Source organism: Drosophila navojoa, chromosome 4 (assembly GCF_054131105.1).
Source record: "Drosophila navojoa isolate 15081-1374.11 chromosome 4, UAZ_NAV_1.0, whole genome shotgun sequence".
NCBI lineage: Eukaryota > Metazoa > Arthropoda > Insecta > Diptera > Drosophilidae > Drosophila > Drosophila navojoa.
In genome coordinates, this window is record NC_142892.1 from 5,970,043 (window position 1) to 5,991,418 (window position 21,376).

At 38.7% G+C, this 21,376-nt stretch overlaps 5 protein-coding genes across 13 annotated transcripts in view; 3 read left to right on the forward strand and 2 right to left on the reverse strand.

Annotated features, from left to right (window-relative positions):
* Nucleotides 1–4,348, reverse strand: part of LOC108651499 (uncharacterized) — a 31,877-nt gene extending 27,529 nt beyond the window's left edge. Inside the window, exon 1 of the mRNA XM_089258830.1 lies at nt 3,832–4,348. The gene's annotated coding sequence lies outside the window, so the exon portion shown is untranslated. The remainder of the gene's footprint in view (nt 1–3,831) is intronic.
* A 292-nt stretch (nt 4,349–4,640) lies between these two features.
* Sec63 (translocation protein Sec63) lies at nt 4,641–8,568 on the forward strand. Its single transcript, XM_018101251.3, has 4 exons — nt 4,641–5,204; nt 5,602–6,311; nt 6,563–7,829; nt 7,891–8,568. Exons 1-4 carry the CDS (start codon nt 5,081–5,083, stop codon nt 8,067–8,069), a joined length of 2,280 nt encoding a protein of 759 aa, XP_017956740.1. The 5' UTR covers nt 4,641–5,080; the 3' UTR covers nt 8,070–8,568.
* A 273-nt stretch (nt 8,569–8,841) lies between these two features.
* Sh3beta (SH3 domain binding glutamate rich protein Sh3beta) lies at nt 8,842–13,369 on the reverse strand. 9 transcript variants are annotated; one of them, XR_016196630.1, is made up of 5 exons: nt 12,966–13,369; nt 11,484–11,897; nt 10,590–10,682; nt 9,120–10,320; nt 8,842–9,051 (listed from the first exon to the last, which is right to left on the reverse strand). XR_016196630.1 is itself a non-coding variant. In XM_089258843.1 (5 exons), exons 1-5 carry the CDS (start codon nt 13,008–13,010, stop codon nt 9,385–9,387), a joined length of 1,428 nt encoding a protein of 475 aa, XP_089114969.1. In that variant the 5' UTR covers nt 13,011–13,369; the 3' UTR covers nt 8,842–9,384. The 9 variants fall into 9 exon arrangements, 8 of the variants coding, with proteins under 8 accessions (XP_089114969.1, XP_089114967.1, XP_089114968.1 ...); XM_089258843.1 differs by having other exon boundaries at nt 8,842–10,193; nt 10,254–10,320; XM_089258841.1 differs by having other exon boundaries at nt 8,842–10,196; nt 10,254–10,320.
* A 270-nt stretch (nt 13,370–13,639) lies between these two features.
* On the forward strand, nt 13,640–16,052 carry akirin. The gene is made up of 4 exons (XM_018101260.3): nt 13,640–13,984; nt 14,957–15,364; nt 15,432–15,797; nt 15,865–16,052. Exons 2-4 carry the CDS (start codon nt 15,121–15,123, stop codon nt 15,873–15,875), a joined length of 621 nt encoding a protein of 206 aa, XP_017956749.1. The 5' UTR covers nt 13,640–13,984; nt 14,957–15,120; the 3' UTR covers nt 15,876–16,052.
* Nucleotides 16,053–17,374: 1,322 nt separating this feature from the next.
* Nucleotides 17,375–21,256, forward strand: SMSr (Sphingomyelin synthase related). Its single transcript, XM_018101252.3, has 4 exons — nt 17,375–18,287; nt 19,477–19,980; nt 20,044–20,210; nt 20,269–21,256. Exons 1-4 carry the CDS (start codon nt 17,621–17,623, stop codon nt 20,689–20,691), a joined length of 1,761 nt encoding a protein of 586 aa, XP_017956741.1. The 5' UTR covers nt 17,375–17,620; the 3' UTR covers nt 20,692–21,256.
* Nucleotides 21,257–21,376: the final 120 nt, after the last annotated feature.

The following is a 21,376-nucleotide window of genomic DNA, read 5'->3' on the forward strand; positions in this document are numbered from 1 at the left end:
TTGAGGCTTCGTATAAATCATATTTTATGCACATAAATTGATAATAAAAATGTATTCACATACATTTAACTTTTATTACAAATATGAGGTTATTTTACGTATGTATGTGTATATTTTGATTGGTCTAATTGGTTTTTCTAGCTTGATTTATGTGCTCCGAATTGCCGATATAAATGATTGATGGGCCGTTACTCTTGTCACTGGTTTACGATCTTGCATAATGAGAAGCCCCAATTGAGTTCAATTGGAAAGGGGCGCCTGATGACCCGTATATGTACATACATACATATGTATGTATATTCTCAACACGCTGATAAACTGACCACAGTCAAGGACAGAGTGGGACAGAGAGAGAGAGAAAGACCCACACATATTAGTTCACAAATATTTACAAACTTAGGCAAATAGTCATAAATAAGTAGCTAGACCAAAAATATGTGCCAAATATAAATCTTGGCCATAAAGAGCATAAAATAGCTTCACCTACGCATTCCACGCACAAAGCGTGCCCAAAAATAGCGCAATTCTAGGCTGATTACCATCAGCTGTGTGCGGGGTACGTGATGAGACCGGACCGGGTGTGCCCAGGTTGCGTGACAATTTTGCCAAGCGGCCGCACTGGACGCAGCTGGCATTTGCCTTCTGCCTTTTTACTGCTGTCTAATTGTTAACACCCGCCGCTTATGCCACACCCAGTTGAAACTAATCTGTAAACAATTAGGGCGTGTGTAGGTGAAATGGGTAGAGGAGGGAAGGGGATGATGTGACACAGAAAGAAAGAGAGGAATAGAGCTTGCTGTAAAGCAACAATTCAAATGAATTTGCAACGTGCGCCATTAAACTAATTAACTTTTAAATGGGCCAAGACATCGATGATATCCCAGTGTGATAAATTAATTAAAAATAATTAATTAGCTACGCGAAAGGGTAAACAATTTGCGTTACGCAGCGAATGCTTCAGCAACGAATATAAAAATTAATTGAAATAATCAGAAACTTTTTTATGTAATGAAAAAGTTGACGCTAAGAAATGACCTAAGCACTGGGCACAAAAAAAAACTTAACTTCGAAGGAAAAAAACATTATAGAAGAGAGCGAGAGTGCCGATAAGAAAAAAAACAGACAACAACAAACAAAACTAAATCAACCAAGACAGAGCAAGACAGAGCAGTGCAGGGCGACCAGAGCTGAGCTGAGCGACTGCAACGTATGTCCAACGCATTTGACTCACTTTCACACAAACAAACCGAAAGTCAAACAAAAGCAAACAGTTCGAACTCGAATAAACAGAGACCACCAAAAACAAATGTCTCTCTCGCTCTCGCTCTCTTCCTGTCTGTTCGAAATTAATTCCAAGATCAAAGAGCACATTTTACTAATAAAATTCTTTACGCTAGCGCAAGATACAATTTACATACATTTACAAATGTTACACACATATCGATACACATACACTGGCATGGAATTAATGCCCATATTCATATTGGATACAATAGCCACCCACACATCTGTTTAAGCCGAGGTAATCTACAAAACTTCGAATATGCATATTTTACTGATTAAATAAATTGAAACAATATGTTTTGCATTTACTGCTGGAGTATATAGATTAAAAGAACAAGCATTCAGAGATTTCAATGCTGAAATGACTGTCAGCTAACGGTACAAAAACATATGCCCAACGTATTATGACAGCTATTTTCTTTTGTCAAATGTCAGCTGTTTGCGCACTTGCCCTTTAGGAATCCATGCACACACACATATATACATTCATACATACCACACAGAGGCGTGATTATTGAGAGTATGGCACGCAATATGGCGTCATTTCTTTGGCAGCTTACAGAAGCGCAGTCTACACTGGACGTGACAATTAAATAAGTGAACGACATCGCGGGAGCGAGAGCTAAAGAAGCAAAGCGAGATGGGTGACAACAATTCTAGGTCAACGTTTTGAGATGAGCGCGTGAGCAAGCGAGCGATTGGGTATCGAAAATGCATAGCACTACTAACTAAACAAACCAATTGTTATTGTAGTTACTTCAAACGTGCAATGAATCACACCCCACGCATATCGATACACATTGCTCATCTCTTTCCCAGTGATAATAGCAGTGCCACCCTCTTCCACATGTTTGTCGATGTACGATAAGTAACTAAATGCGTCCGACACTTTAAGCACGCGTTTTGATATTGTTTCTTCGGTTTGTTTGCGTGATAGGCGCCGGCTATGATATCGCAACAGAAAATATTGCATACAATATAAGTATTTGATCGATCGGCGGAAATTCAACAGAAAATTGCAAAATAAAAGTAGCATAAGATAAGTTAAATATAGATATATAAATAGAAACATTTTTCACACATGCTTTCTGCGAAATTTTTCTGTTTGGCAACACATTAATTGAAGCAATCAAAAACACAAAATGATATCATAAGCAGAAATTCAACAGTTCTTGTTGTTGCTATATTTTGGGTGAAAGCCGGGCACAGTTGGGAAACTCTTTAATTGCTCTTCTATTTTCTGTTCGGTCTATTTATATGCCGATAAGAACTGCACTTTTGTGGCTTCTGTGCTGACGCATACGAAATCCACTTGACTTTTGGCCAAACTCAAAATGCCCCCACGCTCGATTCCAAGTCCAATCATTCACCCAATAAGAAATTGTATGAGTGTTTAATTTTAACATTTCAAGTCACTTTTAATTTGAAATGCGGCTAAATCGCCGCATGACTCACGAAACTTTTATTCTATTCGCCCAATTCAGCGGATTGTTTGTTGATTTTTTTTCTTGTCTTCTCCTCTTTCTTAATATATTCACTAGTCATAGCGCTCTCTCGCTCTCGCTCGTACTTTCTCCCCCATTCTTCTTACGCTGACTGGCTCTTTAATCCCGCTACATCTGTCTGCCATATTGTAATTGGGTTAATAACATGTGTACACTGTACACATTTAACTGTTTGTTGCGCTGACTTTTGCTTTCGGCGCTTTATTTATTAACGGATCTCTTCTAGCGCAGTTTTATTGATTTTTCTTATTTGCACAAATGCATAAAAGAAAATGCACGAAATGCTAGATGCGTGTATGCAAATGTATGTGTGTGAGTGAGTGAAGAGGGAAGAGGTTGTGGAGCTGCCAAAAAAAAAAAAAAAACGTTTGAGCATCGTTGGCGTTTTTACATTAAGCGGATTATTTGTTACACAGATACACACATATACAACTTTGAATGTGTGTATGCATGTGCATGTGTTTCCTACCCCAATTACACGTAGTTGGGCTCCATGGCCCACGCATCGCCCAACAGCTGCAGCGGCGCTGATTTATCGATTTTTCACTCTTAACGCAGATTTCAAATTTGGCAATTACATAAAACAAAATATATATACGTACATATTAGTATACATCGGAGCGATATATAAACCAAAATTCAAATTAGCGCAGCATTAGCCGAAATTAGCAAACAACAATTCGACAAAATTAATAACTAAACCACCTGCAAAAGCAAGCAAGGGAAAGAGAAGGAAGACGGCCATTGTATTTATTTGTTTTATTTTATTTTTTTTTTCACACAAGAACAAATCACACGTATAATTTCTTAGCTGCCCTTGAGTCTTATTTATCTAGCTCTTCTACCTGCTTTTCGCTCACAAACACACACACGCACACATATATACATCCAAAAGTACGCAAAGGCGGTCGCCGCCTCTTTGGCTGCAAAGAAGACGCCAAAAACCCATATAAACACATTCACACACACGCAATACATATTTTTTAAAGGCGATATGCACATGCATTTTGTAAGTATATATACTTGGCTTGCTTGTACTTACTTTTAGTTTTCGCAAGAGATTCGCTGGAAATCGGCTTTTGGAGGGGGGATTTGACTCTCGTTTTGGAAGTTGTCATGGAAAATGTAACCTTGTCTGGTTACAAACTCGGCTTTTATTGTCACTTTTCACTTGCTCTAGCTGTGCCCATATTATTAATAAGCCTTTAAGCACTTACACACATCACTTTCATTTAACATTTTTTTGCCATACAAATGTTTCTTTTTTGCCCAGCAAAATGGAAATACATCAATTCGACATACATAACTGGTTTTCTTCTTTGGCACCTTGCTTTTCTTTTTGTTTTATTTGTATTTTTATTGCAGGTTTTAGTTTGCAGGACGTTTTCAATGACGTTTGATATTATACACCATCTGCTATTCATGCACCGTTTTGTTAATAAAACTTTTAAAATCAGTTATTTGAATTAAAAAATCGAATTCTTCTCGGCAGCGAACCAAAAAATTAACTCATTGCGCGTTCAACGCGCTCACTATTCTGTTAGCGATGTGATAATCAAATTCTTGGGGTGGCCTAACTAAATGATGTATCGATATCACCAAGTTTTAAGAAATACACATGACGATATTATATTCGATATATAAAAATACTGAAATCGTGTGTGACCGTATTGTAGAAATATATTTACGATAGTGGGCATATCGTAAAATTAATAGTCAGAATTTAAATAGAAAAAATAAACAGTAATAGCAGAGAACATATTTAGAAACGAGTTCATTTACAAATTCCCAGCCTAAATTAAAAACAACACAGGAACGGCGTTTCACTTCCAATGAACAATTAGTTAAGTTATTCAAATTCCTAATTCGCGCAATTTAATCGTAACGCCCGTTGCAGATTTGTGCTATCTTAGATCTCATTAGTACGGTATCATTGAATTGCAGCATTACCAAGCTAATCTGGCACGGTCACACTGTACAGACGTGTCATTTGACGACTGCTGTAAATACATAAGTTTTTTAAATTCGCGGCATTTAATTGGTGCAATTAAGCGCTGTGCATTTTAACTGAGCCTAACCGAGAATCTTCCCATCATTGGGAATCTGCGTATTTACTTAAGTACCAGAGACGCGCGCAGTCAGCGAACTGCCAGCGTGCCAGAGCATCAGCTGGGGGCTCATTAGAAAAAAAGACGACGACGACGACCACACCAAAACCCAAACTTCTCTGAGAGAAGAAGGAAACTGCGCTTATTTTTGTAAATAATTAGAAGACCGGCGCTACTTTTCCAATGGCGGGTCAAAAATTTCAGTATGATGAGAGTGGCGGCACATTTTACTATTTTGTGTTATCGTTTTTGGCTCTGGTATTGATACCAACAACCATTTACTATTGGCCACGTAAAAAGAAAGAAGGTTAGTTAATACTGATTGTAATCAGACTGCAGCTCTCTCTTTAAGTCAATGTGAGTGAGTGTAAGTCTCTGTGTGAATATGTGTGCGTGTGTGTATGTCAAGTGCTGCAAATGGACACGTTCCATTAAGTTATTCTAACAGTGACTTCCAATCGGCGCTTTACGCTGTCTGCGTGTTGGTGAAAGCTACAATAACAACACCTTAAGCCAGCTCACTTCACAAATGGAACACACACACACGCAAGCGTACATACATGCATGCCTTATATTTGAAAGACAGAACTGGTAGCGAGGTAGAGAGAGCGCACATGCTGCAGAGCTCTCTCGCGATCTCAATGTTAGCAGCTATCTCGCTCTCACCGCATGTGATTCTAATCTTTGCACCCTTTTTCGCACAGATCTTAGCAAACTAAAAGAGGAATGCCAATGTCCCGACTGTCTGAAGAAGAAGATAATATTGGCCAATGCCGAGCCTTATCGTACACTAAAATCGGTTGTCATTAAGCTGGCCATTGTACTCGGGTGGGCGCTACTGCTGTTCCTCACATATCGTGTCTCACAGTTCGATTACGAGATGGCGAGCTTCGATCCCTTTGAGATCTTGAACGTGCCGCCGACAGCAACGCAGGCTGAAATCAAGAAGGCCTACTATAAGCTGTCGAAGGTGCTGCATCCTGATAAGGAGACGGGCGACGAGAAGTCATTTATGATGCTCAGCAAAGCGTATCAAGCGCTCACCGATGATGTGGCTAAGGAGAATTATGAGAAATATGGCAATCCCGATGGTCCGGGCGCCATGTCGTTTGGTATTGCGCTGCCCTCATGGATCGTTGAGAAGGAGAATAGCGTTTGGGTGTTGGGTCTCTATGGCCTAGTCTTCATGGTGGCCATGCCCTCCGCAGTAGGCGTCTGGTGGTATCGCTCCATACGTTTCAGCGGAGATAAAGTCCTATTGGATACGTCGCAAATGTATTTCTATTTCATACACAAAACGCCGCACATGCTGCTAAAACGAGCTCTAATGGTACTCGCAGCCAGTCTGGAGTTTGATAAGCGACACAATTCGCAAGTGGTCGAACGGCAGTCGGATAACGATGAGGTGCCAGCGGTACGTATTTGAAAATCTGATTATAACTGCTGATAAAGCGCTGTAAGATACCTAACATAACTAAAACTGTTAAGTAAATGTGCGGAGAACTGTTATGTTAAAGGTAAACTGTTAACAGTCGAAGCTCTTAGTTGTGCCTGTCAACAGCTATAATGTAAGTGTTAGCAACAGCCGCAATGTTTTAGTATTAGTATTTATACAGTTTACCTTTTTTCAACATTTATTAATGTTTTCCCTTTTTTCTCTTACAGCTGATTAGGCAACTGCCTAATCTGAATGAAAAATGCAAAGAGCATCCGCTGTGTCGCATGTATTCCATTAAGGCGCGTGCCATACTGCATGCTCATCTCTCACGTATTCCGTTGAATCCGGAGACACTAGAACGTGATCGTCAGTTCATTGTGAAGAAGTGTCCGTATTTGGTACAGGAGATGGTCAGTTGTGTGCATCAGTTGGTCATGATGGCCTATGCGCGTCGTGTGCCCCGTCTACCCAGTATCGAAACCATCGAGAACTGCATGAAAATGTCCCCGATTATCATTCAGGGCCTCTGGGATTACAAGTCGCCGCTGCTGCAGTTGCCCCACCTAACCGAGGATCATTTGTATTTCATGAACAAGAAGCGCCATGTGAAGAATCTGCAACAATTCGCTCAGCTGAAGCCGGAAGAGAGTCGCATGCTGCTCAAGAATCTTTCGGACTTTGAATATGAGAATATTATGCGAGTGCTGGGCAAGATGCCTCTGATTGACTTCTCCATACGCTGCGAGGTGATCGACGATGAGAACACCAATGTGGTGACAGCGGGCGCCATTGTAACAGTGACCGTGACGCTGGAGCGAAAGGATATGAAGACTCTGTTCGGGGACACAAAGGTGCCGGAGAAACAGGGCATTAAAGACGATGCCAATGAGGAGGCGGCTGGCGATGATGATGAGGCAGGTGCTGCTGCTACTGTTGTGCCGGTGAAGAAGGCTTCTGCTTGGTCAAAGCCGCGCAAAGGCGGCAAGGGCAAAGGCGGCAAGAAACCTGCCAACAATCAGAAGAAAAAGGCGCAGCCGAAGCCAGCAGTCGCAGCAGCAGCTGCTGCTTCTGTTTCCACTGTGTCCACAACGGATGAGCAAACGGCAGCCAATTCGGAAGCCGAATCGGATGCCGGAGAGCACAGCGATGTGGAATCGGTAGCCGCCTCTGGAAGCGAGGATGAGGATAAGCAGAATAAAAACAACTCCTCGCTGGATGACGACGACGACGAGGAGTGGGAGAGGCTGCAGGCCAAGCTGAATAAACGCGAACGCCTGGAGGGCAAGTCACGTATGTCGCATACAGTGCACTGTCCATTCTTTCCGGAAGAGAAGCAGGAGTACTGGTGGACATACATATGCGATCGCAAGTCGCGCACTCTGCTCACAGCTCCCTACCATGTTACAAATCTCGTCGAGAAGGAGGAGATACAGCTAAAGTTCACAGCGCCCCGTTGGCCAGGCGTCTACACCTTTACAGTTTGCCTGAGATCAGGTAAGTCCACAGTATATCCATATAGTTCCCATCACTGAAATCTATTATTCTATTCTTATAGACTCGTATCTGGGCTTGGATCAGCAACAGGAACTGAAACTGGATGTACAGAAGGCACCCGCACCACCCACAGATCATCCACAATGGGACTTGAGCGAATCGGAGCCGGAGCACAATGATCAGCAAGAGAATCTAAGCGACTATACAACAGATACATCCGATGAGGAGAATAGCGATTAGGCAATAATTCACCCGAAAGAGCGAGAGTCAGCCAGAGAGTTGATCATGACATGATTCTGCTGTAGCTACTTCAACTCATTCACCTCAATCTGATCTGTTCAGCCACGTTCAATGAACGTGGCGAAGGGCGATTGGATTTAACAATCAACGACAATTTAATGAATAAAGAGCGAAAGTGAGCACCAGTTGCTCATGACGGAATCTACTTCAGCTCCTACTTCAACTCATCCATTTTCCTCCAAATATTTTGATTTTGTTTTCCTTTCCCAAAACCTTCTTTTAATAATTAGTAAATGCTTTTGAGTTGCGAAATTAATTCGCATTTTTAACTAGTTTTTGTAATTAAAAAGAAAAACAAAAAAAAACATGGATAAAGAGCTCGAAACTACGGCGTAAATAAATAAGTAAAAATAAAAATAAAACAACTTCATTTTAATGTCTCTGTACTAAACATAATTATAAATGTACTGTATATTTAATTAATTGGATACAAAAAGAACTAAACTATTCAAAAATTTGGGAAGCGATTTTTTTTATTGAAATTTAAATTACAATTCCTCAAATTGAATTTGATATATATTATTTCTCAAAATAAAAACGAAATTTAAATTTCTATGAATGGAATTTAGTGCATATAAAAAAAACATGAAAGTATATAAATTCAATTTTATAATTGACATTTTAATGAGTGGAAAAGAGAATATACAAAATGAATATAAATCGAGAATATGACTTTTGTTTATTGCATCGCAGCTAGGAAATAAACACACAATTATTTACATTACATTTTTTTTATTGAAATTTTAATAAGTGGAAAGTAAAATTCACAAAAAAATAAAATAAATCGACAATTTAAATTCGTTTATTGCGCCGCAGCTGCGCGCTCTTGTTCTAAGAGCTGAGCCGAGGCATTATTCGTTTCGGCTGGAGCTGGACCTGGAACCGCTGCAGCAAGAGCTGCGGCTGCTGTTGTTATCGCTGTCTGTGGGAGAAAGTTAGAAAATTTGGGTATTAAAAGCTGTTTGCTTACTAACTAATTTTTTTCATTACCCGTCACCAGCTTTTATTATTATTAGTAATATATTTTTCTTTTTAACATTTATTTACAATTCATGTTTATATGTATGTGCTAATGTGTGTGTGTGTTTGTGCATGAGTGTGCTCTACAAGTGATGGACTACAGATGCGGATGCGATAGTGGTTCATTTGAAGTGAGTGTTTGCTTTGGTTCATTTGGTACGTGTGCGTGAGGTTGTTTGTGTTTGGTTTCGGCTCATCGTGTTCGTTCGTTGTGGTTCGTTTCAGCTTATTTCCGTTACTCTTCTTCGCTTTCCTTTTCAGAAGATTTTATTTCTTCGTCAGCTTTCGTTTCTTTCTTTTCTTCTGCTCCATCTTCAACCTCGGATTCTTTATTTTCTTCTTCAGCATTGGATTCTTTCTCTTCTTCTGTTGTTGCTTCTTCTTTAGAGTTTTCTTTCTCTTCAGAAGATTCTTTAGTTTCTGCCTCATTTTCATTTGCTTTAGTTTCTTCGGTACTTTCTTCACCATTTTTTTCTACTTCACCTTTTTCCTCGTCTTCTTTTTCTACTTCTTTCTTTTCATCATCATCCTGTTTCTCTTCTTCTGTTTTGGCTTCATCTGCTTTTGTTTCTTCTTTGGTATCATTTATCTCTGCACTAGCTTCTTCAGTTTTTTCCTTATCTTCTTCATTTTCGTCAGCTTCTTCTTCTGGCTCTTCAGACGCTTCGGCAGTCTCGATTTCTGCGCTTTCTTTCGTTTCCGACTCAACGGTCTCTTCGGCATTTTCTTTCTCTTCTTGCTTTTCTTCCGATGTATCATTCTCTTCACTTGATTTCTCTTTTGCTTCATCTTCATCTATTTTCGACTCTTCCGTTTTCTCTTTAGTTTCGTCTTCAGACTTCTGTTCTGTTTTCTCTTTTGGTTCGTCTTCAGATTTCGCTTCCGTTACATCTTTATCTTCTTTCGACTCTTCCTTTGTGTCACCTTCCGCATCTTGTGCTTCCTCTGCCTTTTCTTCCGTTTTCTTACCTTCACCTTCACCTTCACCCTCATTCTCCTTTTTATCGTCTTCCTCTGCCTTCTCCTGCTCATCTTCAGTTTTTTCTGCTTTTGGCATTAAAGGAATGTTAGAGTAATTAACATGTTGTACATCCTTTATTTTACCTGTTGCTTCCTCCTTTTCTTCTTTCGATTCTGATTCGCCGTTACCTTCTTTAGCTTCGGTTTCAGTCTGAGTTGTGTTTAGAATTTCGGATTTTGTGCATTACATTCAGGAGTGAGTGTTTTGTATAGTTGTTGTTGCAGTGGGGATATGGTACAGGATGGTATAAATGGGAAAATATATTTACAAATATTATTAAGGATTCGCTAATACTAATTTAACATATTCTCTTAAGCTTTAGTTGCATTAACATGCGTGATTAGCAGCCCTATATCAGCTACTGTTAACTCCGTCTACTTTTTTTTACATGCTAGTATTTTACAACGTTCACGTTTTACCTTTTCTTCACGACTCTCTTCCTTTTTATCCTCTTCTTCGCCATCTTTATCTGTTTTCTCCTTATCCTCGCTGGATTGCTCGCCATCTTCTGCCTTTTGTTTGATGCAAAGTGACGAGTGTTATCATTACAGTTCCAATCAAAGCTTTCGCTGTTATTTAACATGCGCTGGCTCTAGCTGCTCTTGTTAGATTATTAAACTTATTTTTTTTTTAGTAAGTACAAATATTTTTCATTTCGTTTGTATTTTTTATTAAATATATTCAGCGGATTTTTATGTTTTCGCATTAACATAACTCAGCCGCACAAATCGTACAGATAGTTTAGTTTTAATACACTCAATTAAAATGTAGTATTTAAATCAAATTGCAACTGTAATTTGCGTTGTTATTTCGAATGTGTGTTAACAAAATGTTATCAATACAAATCTTGTTACATATACATACAAAAGTGTGTGTGAGTGTATTATTTTATAAATAAATTATATATTTTTTTGATTAAAAGTTGTAATTTCTTGCAGTATGCATGTCATAAATATGTACGTGTATAAATATACATATAATGATAGTACCTTAACTTAAAGAACCGCAGTCGTGGTAATAGAAGCACATTTGCTAACAAAAAATTGATGTTTGCCGCCAAAGTTGCTGAAATGCTGTTAGATTACAGTTTGATGTTATTGCTGCTACTGTTAACATGATTGGCTGGCTTTGCTGATTGCATTGCGGCGTTAGTAATTAATTAAATGATGTTGCTTGACGTTAATGTTAATTTTTTTTTTGTTTTTTTGTTATTGTTGTCATTTTTGTTGCTTCTGTGCAGGCTTGTTGCTATTGTTGTTGCCGCTTCATAACAGTTAAAACAGAATAGTACAAATTGCTCAAAGCTCTCAAACCTCTGCCTTCTCCGCGTTCGCGCCTTCCCCTTCGCCTTCCGCTGGAGCTTTCTTTTCCTCGTCTTCGGTCTTTTCGCCCTCTTTTGCCACTCCGTTCTCCTGCTTCAGCTCAATCTGAGCACTACTCACAGCCGTTGTATCAGCGGGCGCCAGCTTGAGAAAAACCTCCAGCGTATCAATCTCATTGGCCAAATCGAAAGCATCATAATCGCCGCAATATTCCTCGTCGTTGAAGATTTGCGGAGGCAACGGATGTCTGGGCTCTGGATCGCTGACTGTGCCGCCGCTGCTAGTTGATTTGTTCTGCATAAACTCCTTTTCGCTCTCCTTGCCGGGCTCTGTAATGTCAATGGTATCATACTGAATGTTCTTGCTGTCCAGAATCATCAGAACGCGCTGTTGGCGCTTCTTCACCTAATGGAAATAGATAAAAATAATAAATCATCTTGAGTTCTGCTTTTATTTTGATAAGCCTCCAGCCCTGGTTTTCAATTGCCGGCAAGCACACACACACACACACACACACACACACACACACACACACACACACACACACACACACACACACACACACACACACACACACACACTATCTCTCACTCTCACTTCAAAACACTTATCTCTGCTGCCTTGTAATTAATTTTTGATAAACCGTTGTTTTTATTTATTGTCTCCTCACTCACACACCCATACAAATGTTTTTATAATATTTACATACATACATATGTATGTATTTGTGGCGCTGACCCGTCTTAAGTCTGCAAACAATAAACAACGGCATAAGTATGTATAAAGTTTCGCTCTCACTCGCACCCAGGAACACTCCCGTTGTTTTTTTTTTGCACAATGGCCGTTGTTTTAGCACAAAGATGAGGCGAGCAAAAAAAGTCAAATACATGAATCATGCACACACATACATACTAACAAAGCCGTACCCACGCAAATATACATACATACATACATATACGAAAAACTGTAATCAATGAATTCTTCTACGCTTCACAGTACACATACAAACAATAAAATAAGCTTACATATATGGAAATGTTTGCGGTCATTGTGCTGCTTCTTGCCACCACCATCAAAACGTACGCACACTTGCATACGCCAATCAAAATACCCACTTGCTGTTCGAAGAGGGCGAACGCTAGAGAGATGACGTTTCGACTGTACGTACATACATACACACATACTATATCATCGCTCACTCTCATGCACGCACTCTCAATCGCAAACAAACGAGAGATGTGCAGTGCATAAAATAGAATATGCATTGCGGTATTTCTTTTTTATTTTGTCTATCACACTGCTAGGCAAGCATTCCATTAACATGACACTGACTCCTACTATTCAATCACACATATAAATACGCACGCACACACACACACACATACATACGTATGTACATATATCTATGTGCATTTGTCATAATGTGTGCTTGCTTTTCAGCTGCCCCGCCCACAAGGAAACTTAAATACTCACCTCCTTGTTGCCGGACATGCCGCTGACGTACACTTTCAATACCATTTTTGCAATTAAGTATGCGCTGATTTGGTCTTTAATTTAAAGCTTTATAAAATATGCGACTTTCACGACGATCAAAAATATTTTTAGAACTTTCTTTGCTCTGCTCTCTGCTTTATGATTTGCCTGCTTTTAGCCCCTACCGTCGATACGTAATTTAATTTATTATAATACACACGCACTGGGCTGATTGCTGACAAATGCTGTAAATTCGTTGCACAAGCGAATAAAAAATTGTTTACTATAAAAGTGTAAAAATATTTAATAATATTAATTGCACAAATTCACATCGAACTCTGCCTTTTTATGTCTACTTTTGTCGTTCGAAACAGTGTTACCCTACTAATGTAGACTGAAAATGCATATTGTAAAACAAAAAATACTGACTTGAAATTTACCCATTTTGCTTATTAATATTCGAAAATTGCTTACAATCAAATTAAATATTTAATAGAATAATTTTATATATTAAAAACATTCATTGTGGACGAGTTCTACATATAGATATTTAATCACTCCATATATCCTATATCTTCCGATTTTCAAATATGTTATTTTTCATACCCAAAAGCTGCGTACCAAGCTTAAGTTATGGCGTCGATGACAGGGCTGCATTTGTGATAATGGTGTGGAAATTATCGTTTTTCCATCGCAAGGCTCGCCTCTCTGTTCACGAATCGTCGTCACGCATGCATCGGTCGTCCATTTTTCGTAAGAGTTCGACAAAAAACTGAAAATTACATCGCAAAAAGACAGAAATTTCACAAATCATAACTATTATAAGAACTTTGAAACCGTAGCACAGTGCATTTCAGTGGCCTTTAAAATACTGCTCAACCCAATAAGCAATAGCAATATAAATTAGTTTTACAATTCAACTGCAACTGGGAAACGTTCGTGCGCGTATGTACAAAAAAAGTAAATAAAACGCGTGTGAAGTGGTGCAGAAATTGTAGCGGAAGCAACTATAAATCAATGTAAGTGCGTTTGGGTGTGAGCAAATGCAAAAGCCAATTATTATATGTGTCATTAATTAGTATCTAAAGTGCTTTTGATAATGATATGCGTTGCGACCATTTTTTAAAATTTCACGAAATCAAAATTCCAACTCACAGCTGCAAGTGTGTGTGACAGTGCGCGAGAGCGAGACAACCAGTGGGAGCATAAGCTGCTGTCATTTTATTTTCTTTAAAACGAATCTTTTTTTTTTGTCGTTTTGGCATGGCGTTCGTCACGTAAAAAAGCACTAATCATTTATTATTAAAAAATCTTTAAAATACTGTAAATGACGACAGCAGGCAAATCGCACAAGCACATACACATACACATGCGATTTGAGTTCATTAGCAGCTATAATATGTGCGTGCGTGCATGCATGCATGTGTGTGGGGTAGTAGTAGCAGTGTCCCAGAGCGTTGCTTTGTAAAAACAGCTGGTACAGCTTAAAGGATACGCATAAGCGATATTGTTGTTGTACTTGTGCGTGATGCGTGAGAAACTGTTTGTTTGTGTGAGACTGTGTGCTGGTGGTGGTTGACTCGTAGCTCAGTTTATAGTTTAATTTTCTTTGCTCTTTTGAGCTCCTTGCATTGCTATGCACGCATTGTTATTGTTGTTGTAGAAGTAGTGTTGGAAAGTTGTTGTTGTCGGCCTGTGGCCTGTGGCTTGTAGCGAACACTCCCTTTAATTGCGCATCGCTACTCCGTTTTCTTTTTAATGCTCTATTCGCAGGCAGGCAGCAGCTGCCAGCTCATAAATCGCTGCACCATTTTCTTTTATTCACTGTGCGTGCATGTGTGTCTACGGTGGTGTGTATCTGTGTGTGTGTGTGTGTGTCAGGTGAATCCTGTTTTCCTTGAAACCAGTTTCAAATTTCGAATTTCATTTCGCCTCAGTTGGCCGCTTCTCTAGTCTAATGTTTCCGTTTGTCATCTTGTTCTCATTTACAGCGAACGCTTCCTACAACAAACCTGTGTGGCAATAAAAACAACAAAAATATATTTAATAAATATAAAAATATATTAAGCAATTATATATATATATAATATATATATATATATAAATTTAAAAATATATTTATACACATATATATATATATAAAGAGTTAACAGCTATGGCATGTGCAACACTTAAACGCGCCTTGGATTGGGAGTCGCTGAATCAGCGTCCCACGAAACGTCGTCGCTGCAATCCTTTTGGACAATCTGGCAGTAATTCGCCATCGCGTAACGGCAACAGCAACAATAATGATGCAGCTAGCAGCAGCGGCAGTTCGACAACGCCCAGCAATCGCTTTGCGAAGGACAGCAATGAGCCAAGTCCATTCTCCGAGTCTGCCTTATCTAAGATGTCGCCAGGTGAGTATTTTCTTCAATATGAATCTCAATTGTTCTATGATTAACATAATATCCCAACCTCTTTCAGACAAAATGGCTGAGAATTTGTGCAATGAAATTAAAAGACTGCACAAACGCAAACAATTGCCGATTTCATCCAGTGCCCTAGAGCGGATGCAGGACTCGGAATCGAGCGGCTCTGAAATGGGACCGGAGAGTCCGCATCGGCCGGATAGTCCGCCGAGTCACCTGATGATGCGCCATCATGGAGAGAAAGCATTGTTCACATTCAAACAGGTGCAGCTAATATGCGAGGGCATGATCAAGGAGCGAGAGGATCAACTGCGCGAACGTTACGAATCGGTGCTGACCACCAAATTGGCTGAGCAATATGATGCGTTTGTCAAATTCACATACGATCAGATCCAGCGTCGTTACGAGGCAGCGCCCAGCTGTAAGTCATATATCCTATATGTTAAACTCGACTATATAATAGTAACTTGAATATATTATATTTTCAGATTTGTCGTAAGGCAGCCCAAATTCTCACTACGGCAGTAGCAACAGCAAATGCTAGAAGATAAAAAACAACATAGAAGCCCTCATTTAAAGAAAAAAAAAAAAAAAAATTTATAAAAACTGCATTGTGTTTATTATATATTTTGAAATATAAAAAGAGTTATAGTTTAAAACTAGATTAACATATATATATATAAAAAATGAAGCAAAACAAAAGATTGTATTGGAACATCAACAACAAAAGGGAAGTAATACTTTAAAGCTTAAAACGCAAAACAAACAGCAAACAAAAGAAAATAACTTGTTACATTTACGTTTTCACATAACGAGAATTCTAAATAAAAATGACAAATATCTATATAGTATGTATGAAACAAGAATAACTAAAAGTAAACACATTGCAAATGGTGCAACAAACACATCTAACAACAAAATATAAAAATAAACACAATTCAATGAAACCTCAACAGTAGCTTCGTACATATATAAAGCAAAAAGAAAACTAAAACGCAAAAAAAAAAGAATATATATGTTAGGTACATAGCATATAAGGCATAATTGTAAAAGGTATCAAAACTATATTGTATTTCAAAATAGCAATGAGAAAGGAGATGACAAAACTAAAAAAAGAAAAGGATAAGAACTACTCATGAAATAACTTTTTCATAGTTTATTTTTGCATAATCATTTTCCTAAGCGAGTGAAACAGCAAACTGTATAAAAGAACGATAAATAATTTTATATACAAATCGTTTGTTTTTTTTTCTTTGTTAATCTGTTTCTTCCTTTGATGTACATTTCGCAAAGTAATGAAAACGTAGACAAAATTTTATTAAATTCGTTTGCAAACTTTAATTTACTTTAAAAATGTTAAACAATAAGAAAATGGAAAATTTATAAGTTAAGTAAAACTTGAACACGCTTTCGTACATACATATGTATATGTACACTTGCTTGAGACGTTTCATGTTCATTATAAATATTTTTCACTTGATATACACACACATATATATTTTTCAATTGCCGCGATCATACATACTTTACATTAGTAATTTAAACTTAATATTAGTAAAGAAATGCCATTTTTATATTAAAATAAAAAACAGCGATGAATTGAGGAAATGAAAAGTTGGTTTTTAATTTAGTTATATTTGATTTCTTCGAATGAAACTAAAATATATTTCAAAATCTATTTTGGCGCACATTTTTGTAGATTTGTTGAATAACAGCAACGTGAAGTTGGCTGCGCACATTTGTGACACTTGATGTGGACTGTATTAAAGCAGTATATACGCGACAAAGTAAGTAAGAAATAGAAAAGTTTTTTTATTTACCAAAAAGTAATTAAATAATTTCAAAAGCCAATTTGCGCGCATTTTAGTGTCACTTGCTTGTTGATTCCACATTCTACTGAATGTTGGCTGTGCGCAGAATAGAGACACGTAAAGTTGGCTGCAGAAAATTGTTAACAGCATCGCTTTGCAGCTAACATGGTTCTGTTAACAGTCACTAAGAAAAAAGAAAAACAAGCAGTCGCTGGAATTTTGAGAGCAAGTTAAAATTAAACGTGTGATTTCTTAAACAATATTATGTGTCGCTGAATATTCAAACCGTGATCAGCACCTGCCAGAGCTAACAATGCAGTACTCGCGATACCTACTCGACAAAGCTAACCAGACCTATTGAATCTCCCTTAAAAAAAAACATAAAATAAAAAAGAATATAGATAGAGAGAGAGAGGGAAAAGAAAGCTAAACAATGTGCGATGTTGACGGTGAAATTTGTTGCGAGTCTGTGACTCAGCAGGCGGTGCAAACTTCACCGGTGACTGCAAAAGTCGCAAGTGCTGAAGCCCAAACGGAAGTTCCTTTCAACGAATTGAAATACCTGAATAAAAGCCTGCAGATTAAGTCGCTAGCTGATTGGAAGGTGGAGCAGGTGCAGCAGTGGAGCTGTCTGGAGCAGTTCTCGCAAGAGATGCGCTTGTGCTTGCGTTCCGAGGAATTCGACGGGCAGGTGCTGCTTGCCCTAACGGAGGAGGATGTCCGCGACTTGCGCTACAAATTGGCCTACAAGCTGACGTTCGGCGAGATGAAGCGGTTCTGGCAAACGGTCTTCCATCTGCAATATCAGTGGCAACAGCAGCAGGATCAGCAGCTGCTGCACGAACAGCAGCTAAAGTTGCAATCGAATGGTGCACTGAGCACCACCACGTTGCCTCTGATGCTGGGCATCTCCAGCCATTTGGCGCAGTCGTCGCGTGGCAATGTTTTTATCACCGCGCCTGTTGTCGCGCCCCCGCCGGAATCCTGTCCATGCCCCTCGGTGCGTGATCGTGGCAGCAGTTTTTCCATGTCAGATACACTCCAGGGCAAAAGCAAGCGTTGTGTATCGCCCGAATATTTTAAGACGGCAATCAGCTTAGGTGAGCATACGAAAGGGTGGGGTGGGAACTGAGAGAGATGAAATGGGGGTCAATAGGGGTCTTATCGGTCAGTTGGCCAATTGAAAATAACATTGAAATAATGACAAATCTTTATCTAAATTTATTACGCTTGGGTTTACATTACATATGCATATGTGCGTATGTGTAGGTGTGCGTACATTATCAAATTTAGTTACGACTTTATTATGCCAGTGACGCGCGCTCTACTGTTATTTTAGTATTTGGAGGTTAAGAGTACATACATACATATTTATGTATGTAAATACATGCCTCTCCCTCCCACTTGAGTTCCCTAGCGCATGTTGTGGAATTTAATTTTGGTTTAGTTTTTGTGTAACTTTGCGTGCACGTAATTTTTAAACATTATACTCTAACATTTAATTGTTGGCATAGAAACTTTGGCAAGCAGTTCGTGAAGTTATTCTAAATTCAATCGCCAGCATATTTTCTGTTATAAAATATTGTGTAGAATGGTTTACAGTACGGTGGCCATATTATATGGCTGCTTCAATATAAAATACATGTGTATGTAGGTAATTATCGTTTGGATTTTCTATTGAACTTCTGTTTTGTATATTTAACGGTTGCCTAGAATTGTTTACACTGGTGTACCAATATTAAGTGCCCATATAACTGTTTACAGTAGTGTACACATATAAAGCGTCCACTTCAATTAATTCTTTACAACTGCTTTGAATTGTTTACATTACCCTGCAAAGATTAAGTGACTACAATTTCGAGTTGGATAGCTGTCGTTTGAGTTTTCTGCTGAATTTATTTATGTTTCTGATATAATATTGAGTTTCGATTTCCTTGAATTGTTCCTATTGCTCTATCCAAATTAAGTGGCGGGCTCGATTTCTTTGTTATATAATATCATTCAACCCACTTTACATTTCCATTACAGCTGCTATACTAACATACATATAACAATTTACAGTGTTTACAGTAGTGTACACATACAAAGTATCCACTTCCATGCTTAACATTAAATTGTTTACACCACATATGCCCAATATTAAGTGCCCAATTAGCTCAAATATTTACGTCGAATTGGGTGGCTTTGCTACTGAACTAATATTCAATTTTCCTTCTAAACTAAACAAAGTATTATTAGTCTGGTTGTCTACTGTTCAGCGGAACTCTATTTCATTTATTTATTTTGCAGGCTATTCATTTGTGGTCACATGGATAACATCGTTTGTAATGGTGATAGTGCACGAGCGTGTACCCGATATGAAGCGTTATCCCCCGCTGCCGGATATATTCCTCGACAATGTGCCCCACATACCGTGGGCGTTCAATATGTGTGAGATTACCGGCACGCTTTTATTTACAATTTGGCTGTTTGTGCTGATCTTTCACAAGTATCGCATGGTTCTGCTGCGGCGATTCTTTGCACTGGCCGGCACTGTATTCCTGCTGCGTTGTGTTACGATGCTGATTACGTCGCTAAGTGTTCCCGGCACTCATTTGCAGTGCAATCAAAAGGACTTTGCCATCGACGATCCCAATGTGGATGTCTTTGGGGCGCTGGTCATACGCATGACGAGAGCCTATCGCATCTGGAGCGGCTTGGGCATGTCCATACAGGGAGTACGCACCTGTGGAGATTATATGTTCAGTGGGCATACTGTGGCCTTGACGTTGCTTAACTTTTTTATCACTGAGTGTGAGTATTGAGTATTCATTTAATCTAATCAAAGGCTAATTTGTATCGACTTTTCCTCTTTAGATACCCCGCGTAATCTCTACTTTCTGCACACGCTGACCTGGCTGTTGAACATGTTCGGCATCTTCTTTATACTGGCTGCCCACGAGCATTATTCGATTGACGTGTTTGTTGCCTTCTATATCACTTCACGCCTATTTCTCTACTATCATACACTGTCCAACAATCGGGCAAGTATTTTGACATATAGTCAATGGGTTGTTCGATCTAACATAAATGTCCTATTAGGCTCTCATGCAAAGTGATTCGACGCGGACACGCATCTGGTTTCCCATGTTTAGCTATTTCGAGAACTCCGTGGATGGCATCATTCCAAATGAATTCGATACGACCAGCTCGCTGATAGAATCGCTGGTCCAACAAGTAATTCGAGTTAAAGATCAAATCGCTCTCATTGCCAATCGAATTTGGTTGGCTCGTACTTTCTCAACATCGTCGATTAATATGTTTGGGAACTCCGAACACGATACACGAAATCATTTTCCGCCAAAACCAACCAGTAACTTGCAACTGCGTATCAGCTCGACGCCCATTATGGGCAGTGCATCAACCCAGCAGAAAAAACCGTCAACAGCTGATGCGAGCGTTAGCCCATTTGCCAGTGCGGCGAACGATCTGCGGAATCACCTGTCCGAGAAGAAGGTGCTCTGATTGCGTCTTCCAACAAACAGATGCTGGATAATCAATTCTCTAAACTGTTTAATGAAAGAGCTAAATGGATTGCAGAAAAACAATGCAAGCATATATATATATACATAGACACACATACACAAATTCACACCGACTGATAATTTGTACTCTTTAAAAATTAATTTCTACATCTTTCCAATTGAAGCAGCACCTGTAACTGTATTATCAATATATATATATGTACATATATATATAAATGTATATATGCGTATATATATATGTGTACCACTAGTAGTGCCTTTTCGGGTAGTCTCATCGCTCTCCATTCTCTTTTAGGTAAATAACTTTTAGTTAACAAAACTGGATTAATGTGCAATCAATTGCATGAAATTGCTCTATGAAACGTACCAATCGATTTAGTGATCATAATCCTCATTCCGCGCACTTTAGTTTTATTATTGAAGACTATTTAATGCATTATTATGTAATTGTAAGCATGTACAACATCTATAAGTTATTTAGTCATAAGTTACAAAGTTTCTGTTGAACGCACAAAATTCAATAAATCAAAATTTCAAAGTGATATGTATGTATGTGTTATTTGTTAATAAAATTTGAGTTTCAGTTAATTGGCGCGCGGCGAATTTCAATTGGCAAATACTGATTTGGTTTTGAAAATGTGGTCACACATCACGAATGTTTTATT

What these genes read in the sequence shown, in the direction of transcription:
- akirin (XM_018101260.3), top strand. Translation starts at nt 15,121, where the DNA reads ATGGCATGTGCAACACTTAAACGCGCCTTGGATTGGGAGTCGCTGAAT. An exon ending in CTTATCTAAGATGTCGCCAG is followed by an intron (nt 15,365 to 15,431) that starts GTGAGTATTTTC and finishes AACCTCTTTCAG; the next exon opens with ACAAAATGGCTGAGAATTTG.
- SMSr (XM_018101252.3), top strand. Translation starts at nt 17,621, where the DNA reads ATGTGCGATGTTGACGGTGAAATTTGTTGCGAGTCTGTGACTCAGCAG. An exon ending in TAAGACGGCAATCAGCTTAG is followed by an intron (nt 18,288 to 19,476) that starts GTGAGCATACGA and finishes TTTATTTTGCAG; the next exon opens with GCTATTCATTTGTGGTCACA. An exon ending in TAACTTTTTTATCACTGAGT is followed by an intron (nt 19,981 to 20,043) that starts GTGAGTATTGAG and finishes TTTCCTCTTTAG; the next exon opens with ATACCCCGCGTAATCTCTAC.
- Sh3beta (XM_089258840.1), bottom strand. Translation starts at nt 13,010, where the DNA reads ATGGTATTGAAAGTGTACGTCAGCGGCATGTCCGGCAACAAGGAG. An exon ending in GCATGTCCGGCAACAAGGAG is followed by an intron (nt 11,898 to 12,965) that starts GTGAGTATTTAA and finishes TATTTCCATTAG; the next exon opens with GTGAAGAAGCGCCAACAGCG. An exon ending in CGAACGCGGAGAAGGCAGAG is followed by an intron (nt 10,683 to 11,483) that starts GTTTGAGAGCTT and finishes ATCAAACAAAAG; the next exon opens with GCAGAAGATGGCGAGCAATC.
- Sec63 (XM_018101251.3), top strand. Translation starts at nt 5,081, where the DNA reads ATGGCGGGTCAAAAATTTCAGTATGATGAGAGTGGCGGCACATTTTAC. An exon ending in ATAACGATGAGGTGCCAGCG is followed by an intron (nt 6,312 to 6,562) that starts GTACGTATTTGA and finishes TTTCTCTTACAG; the next exon opens with CTGATTAGGCAACTGCCTAA. An exon ending in TACAGTTTGCCTGAGATCAG is followed by an intron (nt 7,830 to 7,890) that starts GTAAGTCCACAG and finishes CTATTCTTATAG; the next exon opens with ACTCGTATCTGGGCTTGGAT.